The following is a 12500-nucleotide window of genomic DNA, read 5'->3' as shown; positions in this document are numbered from 1 at the left end:
CTTGAGAGTGAGAAAAAAAATGTGTGTGATTTTCAACACATGACACACTGGGGACTGGTTGTTATGCAGCATCATTACACAAGAGCCGACCACTACAAGCTGCCTTCTCCGTGTGACATTGCTAGGAGGAAGTGAAAGGCATCGGGCCACCCTTTGGGGACCTCAGAACAGCAAGGCGGGGTCCACCACACACACACACACACACAGCCCCTCTCCGGAGAAGCATGAACCAGACTCCCGGACTGTGCAGTGTCCTCCGCCCTCTGGGGCTGCCCTGCCTGAGGACACACCTCACGGAGGTCCTGCAGGAGGGAAGTCTACAGACAACCCAGGCCCTTCCGCCCGCACACAGTAGGCACCTGCTTGGTGCGGGCTCTGCTCCAGGAGCACCTGTGGGAGGTGGTTGGGAGCTCACTTACCTGAGAGCTGGGCGGGGCAACCAGGTTGATTCCTGGAGGGGCTGCCAGTGCTCCTGAGGGCGGCCCCATGGCAGACGTGATGACGCGGTACGGAGAACCCAGTGCATTGAGGGGGGCACCCACCACACTCAGAGTCCGTGGAGCACTCACAGGGGTGTCCGTGTAGCTGGGGTGGCCGTCCATGGGCTTCCCTGTGGACAAGGCTGCCGATGGGCTCATGGACGTGGAGCCAGCGTGGCCGGGGGAGCCTGTGGGAGGAGAGCACAGGTGAGGAGGCTGGGGAGCACACAGAGTGCTGGGGAGCAGCCCCCCAGTTTGTTTCCTGCGCCCTCCCCCCTTCCCGCCACACCTGACACCTGTGGACCAATGTGCTCGCGGCCACACAGGCCGGTAGAACACAGGCAAGCGAAGAGCAGAGGGAGAGACATTGTACTGATGTGTTTCTGTCCCCACCTGCATTCCACCTTCAACTGCATCAGATCAGCCAGGGCCACGGGCACGTCCACAAGTCCCCAGGTCTGGGCAGCTGTGGCCGGGGCCGGCCAGCCAGGGAAGATGAGTCCATACCCACCCCGGGAGGGGTGGAGGGAGCCGGTGCGGTGGCTCTGGCACTCCCTGCCTCACAGCCATGTCGCTTGAGAACATGAGTCGGGAGACCTTCATGCCCTCGCTCTGGTAGTAATGAACTTTCATTAAGGTGCCAGGTGCTGGGGATTCAGAGCCCAAAAGAACATAATCCTCCCCGACCCCACCTCTGGCAACCACCAACCTGTTCTTTGTCTCTGAGTTCAGTTTTTGTTTTGTTTTGTTTTGTGTTAGATTCCACAGATAAGTGAGATCATGTGGTATTTGTCTTTCTCTGGCTTATTTCACTTAGTACGATACCCTCAAGGTCCATCCATGTTGTCACAAATGGCAGGATCCACCCCCCCTTTTTTATGGCCGAGTAGTATTTCACTGTGTGTCTGTACCACATCTTTATCCATCCGTCCGCCAATGGACACGCAGGCTGCTGGGAGAACGCCGCAGTGAGCACGGTGCAGGCGTCTTCTCGAGCTAGCGTGTCCACTGCGGAACTCTTTAAACTCAGCTCGCTTAGCTAAGGCCTCGCTGTGGAGAGCATGCTCACTCCCACGCCCGAGAAAGTTCTGACCCTCTAGTCCAGTGATGGCGAACCTATGACACGCGTGTCAGCACTGACACGCATAGCCATTTCTGATGACATGCGGCCGCATGCCGAGGATGAAACATTTGCTGCTCCTGAGGATGAAACATTTGCGACTAGAGTCTTGAAGTTAGTTTTTTCCTCAAAGTGACACACTACCCGAGTTATGCTCAGGTTTTTGGCGAAGTTTGACACACCAAGCTCAAAAGGTTTCCCATCACTGCTCTAGTCCAAGCATGTCAGACTCAAAGGCTAGCACGGACCAAATAAACAAGGTTTAAGATTATGTAGGCCGCAAAAAAAAGCTTCAATTTCATAGAAACGCAGGCTTATTTCGATAGAGACATGCTGAATACAAAGGGCTGAAATAAATGAATCATCGTTAACATAAAATAATAGAAAATTTTAATAAAAATTAATATTTTTTCTTGAACATTAACTTATCAGACACTGAATAATTGCACAAATAAATAAGCGTAACGCAAATAAACCTACTTTTCTTGTTCTCTGAAAGCAAAATATTTCCTGTTGTGCACACCAAACAAGTCAGTCCAAGACTAATGATGTGGCAATCGGCTGCTAAAATATTCGCTGTTGGTATTAGTGGAGAGAAATGGTGCACCTGCGCGTAAGGTGCGTAAGGGAAGTGAATGCAACACGATCATAGTAATCAGTCATTAGCTGTGGAGAGCAGCTCCAGCGTTTGGACAGGTTCAAGCCTCGGACTAATGAGAGCGCATGGTCCTCTCATGGCAAAGCCACGTGCAGGTCCCAACTTGGAGGACAAAGCCCTCCCAGCACAATTATAGCCAAAGGCTATGGCTGTAAGCTTGACCTTATGGTCCGAACCTGTGGTCCCAGGTGGCTGAGTGATGTAGGCTGCGGGAGGTGCAGCAAGTAAATAAAGCTTGATCAGGTGCATGTAATTGAGTAGATTCCAAACCTGTGATAACATTGTAAACATCTTGACCACGCCCTTACTTTGCCTCGTGGAATCTGGCTATAAAATAAAGACGGCTTGCAGGCTGTGGCGCTGTCTCTCCATCAGAGAAGCAGCGTCCCACCTAGCCCCAATTTTATTCTCTTGTCTGTCTTTTCTAATCCTTCATCGCCCCCCCTCAGGTTCACCCACGGCTGTGCTGAGCACAGCACATTAGCAAATGTTGTAGTTCATTATTAATAATCTTATATAATAAAAGCCTAATATGCTAAGTATCTGGTCATCTGTTCAACCAATCAAAGTGTAATATGCTAATGATATGCTAAGGCTGTTCAACTGCTTGCTATGATGTGCACTGACCACCAGGGGGCAGATGCTCTGACAGGTAGGTTAACCTGCTGCTGGGGTCTGGCCTATCGGGACTGAGTGAGACAGGCCTTCCCATGGCCCCTCCCCCTGGAGGGCTGGCTGGACCCCACCATGCATGAATTCGTGCACTGGGCCTCTAGTTATGTATAACAGGATATTGTAAAAATTAAGTTACAAAATTTTTATTAAAATGTTTCTTACATACCATTATATTGGCTGGGCCGCAAAAATATTTGTTGTGGGCCGCATGTGGCCCGTGGCCACGCGTTTGACATGCTTGTTGTGGTTTTTCTATCTGGAAAGTTTCAGTCTGTTAGGGACAATTATCTCATAAGCAGGTGAATCCCAATCACCATGTTCCATGTCCCACAGCTAGGGAGGACCCCCAGGCTGTGGGTGCTCAGAGGGGCACGGGGCTTCAAGCAAACAGGTCAGACACATACTTTGTGGCCTGAACAGCATCTGGCAGTCTCCACATGTAACGCATTTATCCTGTGAGGGTCATTTCAGCCTTCCCTGGACGAGAAAACAGGCCCGTCTCACCCCCATGCCACTCCCAGTTCCAGGGTGCCCTCCTTTGCTGCCCAGTGAGTTCTCAGTCACCCTTCACAGTCTAACGCAAGCGTCACCTCCCCCAGGAAGCCCCCCTGGTGTGTCTGGTCTGGTTGGATGCTTTTTTTCTGTTGTCTAAGGAGCAGTCTATTTCTGTCTCTTCCATTAAATTGAGGAGGGAGGAGTGTCCATTTCTGTTTGCCCACCTCCAGCACAGTGCCAGGCTCTGCCCGGGTGGCAAGGGGCAGAGCCCAGATTCAAACTGTCAGCCTGAAGCCCAGCTCTCCTGCCTGGGCTGCCAAGGACTCAGAGGAAGTCTAAAGCGCCCTCACAGCACTCAGCACAAACTGACCAATCGGAAGTGATCTCGAGCTGAAAGTCCATACGGACGGGGCGGAGGGCAGTGCGTAGGAACCCAACCCGGAAGTGCGACATCCTTCCACATGGCGATGACCGGAAGACCGTTTTAGACTCTCCTGGAGCCCTGGGAGGCTGACATTGAAAGAGGCCAGTGGCTACTCGACCGGCCCTGAGGCAACACCTACCTTGATGGGCAAGAGCCGTGAACTCTGCTGTCCCAGGTCCCCCACAGCCACGGCTCTCCATGCACACAAGGGGCCTGCAGCCCCCTCTCCTCTGTGCCCCTGGACCTGAGACGGCACCGGTCCCCTCCGCATACCGGGGATGCCCGTGGGTGACACCAGACCCAGAGCTCAGGATGGACAGGATTGAGACTGCGCCCCCCGCTCACCAACCTGAGTCCCCAGGTGCGGAGCCTGCGCCACCGGTGGGTGGGGACGCTATGGGAGGCCTGCGCTGGAGTGAAGGCAGGCTTATAAAAGCTTTAATCCTTTTATATTTATTTTTAGCATTTCCCTGTTTATAGCAAGTAACTGGCTTCGATTTTCACACTGAATGATCTTCTGAAAAATAGCTATTTAAGTTTAAAAACAAAACAAAACAGTAAATTGACCTAAGAAAAAGTTACACTCAACATACAAGGACACTCAATATGTAGAATATCATGAAATTAGTCTGCAAAGGCATGACATTTAAGAAACATTGACAGCACAAATACACACACACACACACACACACACACACACACACACACACTAGAGACCTGGCGCATGAAATTCGTGCATAGGAGGGGGGGTCTCCCTCAGCCCGGCCTGCACCCGCTCACAATCCAGGACCTTTTCGGGGGATGTCCGACTGCCTGTTTAGGCCAGATCCTGTGGGATCTGGCCTAAACCAGCAACCGGACATCCCTCTCGCAATCTGGGACCGCTGGCTCCTAACTGCTCACCTGCCTGCCTGATTGCCCCTAACACTCACCTGCCTGCCTGATCACCCCTAATCACTCGCCTGCCTGCCTGCCTGATCACCCTAACTGCTCCCTGGGGGGTGGGGCCAGCTGGGGCAAGGGGCTGTGGTGTTCTGGTTTCTGGTTGTTCCACCGTTTTGGTTGCTGGGCTTTTATTATACATATATATGGACTTTGGACAACACACAAGTTGTTTTAAGAATAAAATGAGATGTGGGAGAATTTGAAATGTTAAGTACACTGTCTCTATTATTATAAACTAGAGGCCCAATGCACCAAATTTGTGCACTGGAGTGGGGGATCCCTCAGCCCAGCCTGCATCCTCTCACAGTCTGGGAGCCCTCAGGGGATGTCTGTCCCCCCAAGGGGTCCTTAGCGCTGCTGCCACCGCCACTGCACTGGCCAGCCATGGGCCAGCTTCTGGCTGAGTGGCACTCCCCCTGTGGAAGCGCACTGACCACCAGGGGGCAGCTCCTGCATTGAGCGTCTTCCCCCTGGTGGTCAGTGCACGTCATAGCGACTGGTCCTTTCCGGTCATTCTGCTGTTAGGGTCAATTTGCATATTACCCTTTTATTATATAGGATAATAATAAACTGTCTTAACTAGTCATGGGGAGTGGAGAATGAAACGGTGAGTTCGGTTAGTTTTGCAGCAGCTTTAACCTTTTGCACTCGGATGTTGAGTGTGACTCGACACGGTTAGCATCGGTAGCCCATCCCTTCCCTCCCTCCATCCCTCCTCCTTTATTTGGGCTTTTCTTACATTAAATAAATGAGTTTGTATGAAAAGAAACTCCAGTTTTTATTCTACTGCCGCGCTTTGTAAAATCTGGGGTATTTAAAAAATTAAATCCCGAGTAGAATAAAGGAATCGAGAAAAAAGCAAGCGAGTGCAAAGGGTTAAAAACGTGGCTTTATTTCTACGGAGTCCGTGGCCCGTTCATCACCACATTTTTTTAAAACTAAAATTTGAAAGGACAAGGACATCTTACACAAATGCATGTGGTTCTTCATTCCTCGGTGACCCAGTCGCTCTTAGAAACGAATAGCTTTGCTCTTAGAAAAGGTAGACAGTAGTGACTTTGATGACAAAAGTGTCCCAGTGGACACTCCATCCATTGTCAGGAGCAGACACGAGCGCTTACCTGCCCTTGACGTGTTCACCAGCCTCTCGCGCTCACTCCTTCTCTTCAGCCACACGAGAACTGCAGCCGGTACCGGGAGCACCGTGTTGGCCGGGAACCTGATTCCTGGCCCAAACCCAAAGTCAAAGTTTTCTCTGTGCTTCTCTCTGGTCCTGCAGCCAGTGTGTGAGGCTCTGCAGCCCCTCAGCCCTGGCCCCGCGCCCTCTGCATTCTGCATGCCCACCACCGGGCGCCCAGAGCACACCTTTCTGCACCACACAGCCCCTGCCCCTCACCCAGCGATGCTTCCTATAAAACAAGCCTGTCTGCGGAAAGGGCTGGTGCGCTCTCAGGAGCTCCGCTTCCCTTCGACCTTCCTACCCCTCCCCCAGCCTCCTTCTCCCTCCCAGCAAGGACCCTGCCAGCCCAGCTTCATGAGCAGGAGGCCAGTACTGACATCTGCAAGAAGCAAGTGCGGGTGGTGGTCCCAGATGGTCTGGGCCTGGACCCGGAGCCCAGTCCTCAGCTGGGCCTTGGCAGACCTGCAGGCTCCGAGTGTCACGGGCACCAGAGCCGCTGGGACCCTGTGGGTGCATGGGTCCCCCAGGCCACGTGGAGACACTCGGCCTCCGGCCCGTGTGGCAGCTGTAATGACTCACTACACCGTCGGTGCTGGGGGCAGGGCTGTGTGGCCTGAACGCCATCGTAGGTCACGTGCCTAAGGGATTCAGCCCACGCCAGGCCCACCGAAAACGCTCCACACCGCGGCCGTCACCATACCCTGGTCAGCACGCCCGTGTTGGTGACGTTGCATTTTCTGAATGGGTTAGTAAACAGTCATCGTTCTGGGCCAGACTGCCCTCCATCATCCTAGCCTCCCCCCCACCCAGACCCCCAGGGGGCCCTCATAACCCAGGCTGGTGCCCAGAGATCCTCCCTGCTGACCTCATTCTGAATATCTGATGCCCTACTGGCTGCCACACAATTTTCATTCCACCCCTTGCTGCTAACAGCTAACACTATGGGGCCTGGAACGTGGCAGACGCTCAAAAACTATTGGTTGACTCATCAATGAATGAGGTCAATTTTTGCTAATTAACATATGTAACCATATATAGAGTTCATCAACAGAAAGTATTGGCATAAGAAATCTGTCTCTGATGTTTATCCAAACCGAAACCTCTGAAACCTCACAATGAGGAGTTGTGTGGGTGTTGAAGGGGCTCATTGAGAAAGAGAAGCTGGGTACTTAGAACTACAGAAGTCTGACCAAGGTGAGGAAGTTGCTTAGCAACCTGAGCCTCAGCCAATCAAAGCAAAATGTCACCCATGGGTCTTTCTGATTGGAGCAAATGGCCTGGCGTTCCACCCCTTTGCTATTGTGCGTGTCAGAGAGTTTGCTGTGCTGCTCGGGAGGGAAACTTGTAATGAGTTACTGATAACAGATAACAGGACCCACCCATGGCGGGAGCCGGAGTCAACACCGCCGCTTCTGAGTCCGCAGCTGCACGGGAGCCAGGGAGCACGAAGGCCCCGGCCCCGCCGCCCTCGCAGGCTCAGCCACACCCCCGGCCGCCTTTTCCCCAGGGCGGGGTGTGGAGCGTAAGCCTGAGGACCACAGAGCCTCCGCACCGGCCTGTCCTTCTCCTTCCCGCCCTGGGGAAGCTCACAGCCCGGCTGCTAGCGAGTGCCAGGGCCGCCCCCAGGGCTCTGTAATGTCACCTCCTCCGCTGAGTCGCGGCAACAGCAGCAGGTAACATTTGGTAAAGTGACCAGGAGCAGACACGGTTCTAAACACTTCACATGTATGACCCACTTCACACCGCACAGGTGAGGCCGGGCTCTGCTTGCTCTGAACAAATGCAACACCAGGACCGAGGGAGTAAAAGGCTTGCTCTCTGAGAGGCTGGCAAAGGCGAGGCGGGTCGGAACCGGGGAAGCAGCGGGTGCGAGGCCTGATCCCACCCGCCGGGTGCCGACTGTCCACGCAGCCCTGGCAGCTCGTACTCAGTCCCCTTTATCAGCGTCTGTAAGACATTGCTCCTAAGGATCTGAAGCTGCACAAAGAATGCTGAACTCCTTAGAAAAAGCCTACACAAAATGTTGTTGTTTTCTTCCAGATAGATTAACAACCTAATAAAAGGGGGGGGGGGGGGGACTTTTAAGGCGATGTTGCTCCAGTTTGTCTGTAGTTAGGTGACTTAAAACACCTCTGTTCTATTGAGATATAAGCTGCAAACTTGAGAGAAGTTAGAAAAAGGAACAAATCATTCCAAAATATGCAAACAAAACCCTAAGTTATAGTTTTCTTGGCATATATACAGTAACTATAAAACATTTTTCATTTAGAAAGTGGGGGTGGTGGTATTTCCCTCTTGTAATTCTCAATCAGCAAGTTGAGAATTCCATTAAAAGGATCCACAGAATTCACACCATCCCAACACTTACCCCCTGGGAAGTGCCGGCTGGCTCCCGCTCCTCCATCTGGCTCTCCTGGCCCGACCTCTGCCCGCCCTTCCCAGCCAGCCCTGCCCTCTCGGGATTTTGACCGCAGCACTTTCTGACTAGGAGCCTCCTGCTCCTGACCTGGGCCCTGGCAATCACCTCAGCTTTAGTTCCTGCCTCAGGACCCCTCCCCTCCTTCCCCGGGAGCAGGAGGGCCACTCTGAGCCAGGGCCTTGCAACCTGCATTGCTTTATATTGGAAGTGTTCTCTGCATTTGCAGAAGCATTTTCACACAAACATCTGAGCCGCACAGCCACCTGAGATTAGACAGGAAGGACTTTCCCAGGCACCGCCTCTGCCTTTTCACCCACGTGGAGCGCGGCTCCGAGAGGAATCCCAGGAGTGGGGAGAAGTGGAGGCTGCCTCGTGGGATCGGCCGCCTCTCGACAGGAAAATAAAGGAACGCGAGGGAAGGGACCCTCCTACCCTGGCTCAGCCCCCGTGGCCTCTCCGAGGACAAGAGGACGCAGAGGTGGAGCCCAGATGGACTGACCCCCTGCGAGCAGCCCCCACCAGCCGCCCAGCCATTCAGAGCTGAAAGGGGCGGCCTGATTCCCCAGAGGAGGGCAGGCTTGCTGGCTGCTCAGGTGGGGGCAGGGCTGCTGCCTCCAGTGCTGGGAAGGGGGGCAGCCTGCCTCTCCCTCCTCCACTCCCGCCCCTGCACTCGGTGATGATGGAGGGAGTGAAAAGCAGGAGATTGATAATCAGCCTCATTATTACCAGCATTATATATAATTATAGCAAAACCTCACTCATTTGGATCAATTGAGAGAAAAACCCGTCTAAATTCCTGACAACTTGGCAGATTACTTTTAAATTATAATTTTATTACTTCTAAGTAACACACGTGAAGAGTTGTGTTTCAAGTACCACAAGCTAATGGTTATTAAGTGGGGATTTTATGAAATCTGCTTTAAAAGACTCTTTTGTAATTAAGACCCCGTTAATATGCTAATGACACTCCTGCTATGCTTTTTAAATTGCTTGAAAACAGATGCAATTTAAATAGGCTCAAGACTTCGACAATCTCATTTGCTTCACAAACCTTTGGGGGGGGGTATTTTTATTATTTATTTATTTATTTTGGGCGAATGAGCAAATACAAACTAGTTCGCGCCATGGTGATTTAACCGCGGTTCCAAGTACTAGTGCGTCGTGAATGAACAAGGCCATGCTGCTGCGGGTGAAGCCAGGCTCTGGGGACTCGAAGAGCCACTACACTTACAGAAAACGATCCCACAGAGGTGGCCCGCTTGCTTGCGGCCACAGAGACACAGCAGGGGTCCCCCAGGGCCTCGCTCCTTCACCATGAGCGCCGCCTCGCCCGCGCTCAGCCCCTCCATTCCGTGCTCCTCGTTTCCATATTCTCTGGTTCAGTCCAAACGTGTTTGCTGAGCTCCTACTACGTGCCAGGTCCGTGCTGGGCACTTGGCAAGTAGCAGATCCTGCTGGACACCACGGTCATGTCATTCAAGATTCAGCCTGGCGCAGAGTGTCGGCGAGTCAGGAAGTATCCCCATTCAGTGAGGAAGCAGGTTCGGGTGATAACGTGACCCTTCCCAGGGCTGGTGAGTTAGATTCTGAGTGGGGTTCAGCGCAGTGGTCAGCGTTCCTGCATGTGACTCCTGGCAGTCTGCCCCCAGGAGCCAAATGGGAGCCTTGCTGGGACAGGAGGCTGTTACATTGTCCCTAAGACACGAGAGGCTTGGGGCGCAGGGGTGCCCCTAACAAGACACAGCCCTGTTCCTTCAACCACTTCTGAATGCGGTACACCGTGTGCCAGTCGGGCCCCCTAGACAAACGCCAGGGAGTGTTGGAGGCATTTGCTGAGGGTGACCCCTTGCCCTTCGAATCCCTGGACAGCACTTGTGTCCACACCAGCTCTTGGCCCAAGACCGCCTCCCTCTGTCTCCCTGACCTTGGGGCCAGGTGTGCGCTCCGGGCTCTGAGCACAGGCTGTCTCCCAAGGACAGTAGTCACCGTAAAGCACAGTGAGCGGGCCCTGACCGGGCAGCTCAGTGGGTTAGACTCTAACCGTTAGAGCGTCGTCCCAACATGCCAAGGTTGCTGGTTCGATCCCTGATCAGAGCACATTTAAGAATCAACCAATTAATGCATAAATAAGTGGAACAATAAATATCTCTCTCTCTCCCTTCCTCTCGCTCTAAAATCAATCAATAAATTTAAAAACACAGTGAACAACGTCTGTCCACTGCAGCGTTGCCATTGGGTAACGCACACAGCGTCATCCGCTCTCGGGTTAAGACCTACATACATTCCTGGGATCCGTTACGTTAACTGAGGCCCGAGAAACATTTCCAGAAATAACTGGTCTCCAGATGTCCTGCAGACGTCAGGCCTGTAACTAGTTTGTATGTCCCTTCGGGCAGAGGACGGGCCTCAGGTCCCGGGGTCCCGGGGTCCCACTGTGTGCCCAACAGCTGATTGACAGGCATTCCTACGACAGTCTAGGGTCTTCTTCCCTGCTGGTGACCTCTAACCTTTGCTCTGCTCCCCACATTCCCGGGACTGAGACCCCAACCCCTCCAAGAGCTGCTGCCCTATGACAGTGGCCAATAAAGGGGGGGTGGGAGGAGATACCGAGTCACAGAAACAAAACCCCGGCAGCCAGCCCGGAAGAAGCATCCCCGCGTACTTATTAGGCACTTTGCCTGCTGCTCCTCTGACTCCCCGTAAGTGCTTTTTGAATTCAAGATCGCACGCCTTTCCATTTTTAGGTTCAGCTGTGGGGTTCTGGAATCCCATCTGGAGTCTGAGTTGATCTTGAACCTGGACGCTCTGTCTCCCTTGCCGTCTCTCAGTCGCAGCCTGTGAGAAGAGGGCCAGGTTCCTGTAGACTGTGGGGGTTGGAGGTCCCAGGTCACGGCTCTCTTCCTGCCAGATCTCATGAGAGAAGGGGGCGAGTTGTTCAAACAGAACTCCCAGGAACTGGTGCGGAATCCTCGTCTTCCTCACTGCACTTGGTCAGCACCTCTGAGTGCGCAGCCCCACGCTTCAGAAGAGACAACCTCCTCCAAGAAAAACCTACAAACAAAATTCTAGCGGAATTTAGCACCAGGGTCTCCGAATTTTCTGAACTGGAAAACGGGAACTAACTTTATTGTACATTTATAACTTTCCAGGCTTTATTTTATTGAATCCCAATGCTGTACCCAGACCCTATGTGATTGGTAGTGAGTTATTTTGCTGGTGGGGGGAGGAGGCTGTCTGTGACTTAGACCCCCCTCCTCTTCCTCCACCCCAGGTGGCCCACAGGGGGCTCAGGGGACCCAGTTTGTTCATCCTCACCCAAGGATATTTTTCCATTGATTTTTAGAGAGTGGAAGGGAAGGAGGGAGACAGAGAGAGAGAAACATTGATGTGAGAGAGACACATCGATTGGTTGCCTCCCACACTTGCCCCAACCAGGGCTGGGGATCCAGCAACCGAGGTACGTGCCCTTGACCAGAATCAAACCCTGTACCCTTCAGTCCACAGGCCAGTACTCTATCCACTGAGCCAAACCGGCTTGGGCCTGGGGAACCCAGTTTGAAGACCACAAAAAGCTACAGGTCCTGGGCAAGCTACACCTGTTTCCCAAGTGTCCTCGTCTGTAACTGAAGGGTCAGGTGACCCGCAGCTCCTTCTGTCTGGCTCTGAAGACGCGTCAGTGCCAGGGAAGCTGGGGACAGCCAGCATTGGGAATCCCTGAGAACAGTCAGAAACGGCCATAACGCTCTCAGCAGGATCCCCTGTGGCGGCAGACTGCCGGGATAGAGCACAGCCCGTGGGTAGCTGTATGTTTCATGCGTGGACGACAGCCGGCGTTCACACCGAGACAGACCTGAGCCGTTGAGACAGAGGCCCTGTAGTCGGCAAAGACTAAGACGCTTACTCTCTGGCTCTTCAGAGAAAAGGTCTGCCCATCCCTGCTCCAAAAGGTAAAATCGAGTTCCAGGTATTAGAGTGAAGTGGGGTCCACCTGGAAGAAGCTGACCTTTGTTTTATTAGCGCCTGCAAGGGCCCAGTCCCCTGCCCCCACCCCAGTCATTTTATTCATTTGCTGCAAGTTTCATGGTCAAAAGAAAAAAGGTGCGTT

The 12500-nt window shown here is 53.0% G+C and overlaps 1 protein-coding gene across 1 annotated transcript in view; it reads right to left on the bottom strand.

Moving 5' to 3' along the window:
* RXRG (retinoid X receptor gamma) overlaps window positions 1-12500 on the bottom strand; it is a gene marked incomplete at its 3' end in the record, with an annotated part of 147052 nt that overhangs the window by 19587 nt on the left and 114965 nt on the right. Inside the window, exon 2 of the mRNA XM_079761967.1 lies at window positions 420-667. Coding sequence (XP_079618093.1) covers window positions 420-638 — 219 coding nt within the window. The 5' untranslated portion in view covers window positions 639-667. The remainder of the gene's footprint in view (window positions 1-419; window positions 668-12500) is intronic.

The sequence above is a fragment of the Cnephaeus nilssonii genome, assembly GCF_951640355.1.
Source record: "Cnephaeus nilssonii genome assembly, chromosome: 21".
Classification (NCBI taxonomy): Eukaryota; Metazoa; Chordata; class Mammalia; order Chiroptera; family Vespertilionidae; genus Cnephaeus; species Cnephaeus nilssonii.
The sequence above is the reverse complement of the archived record's forward strand: the minus strand, read 5'-3'. Positions and strand labels throughout refer to the sequence as shown.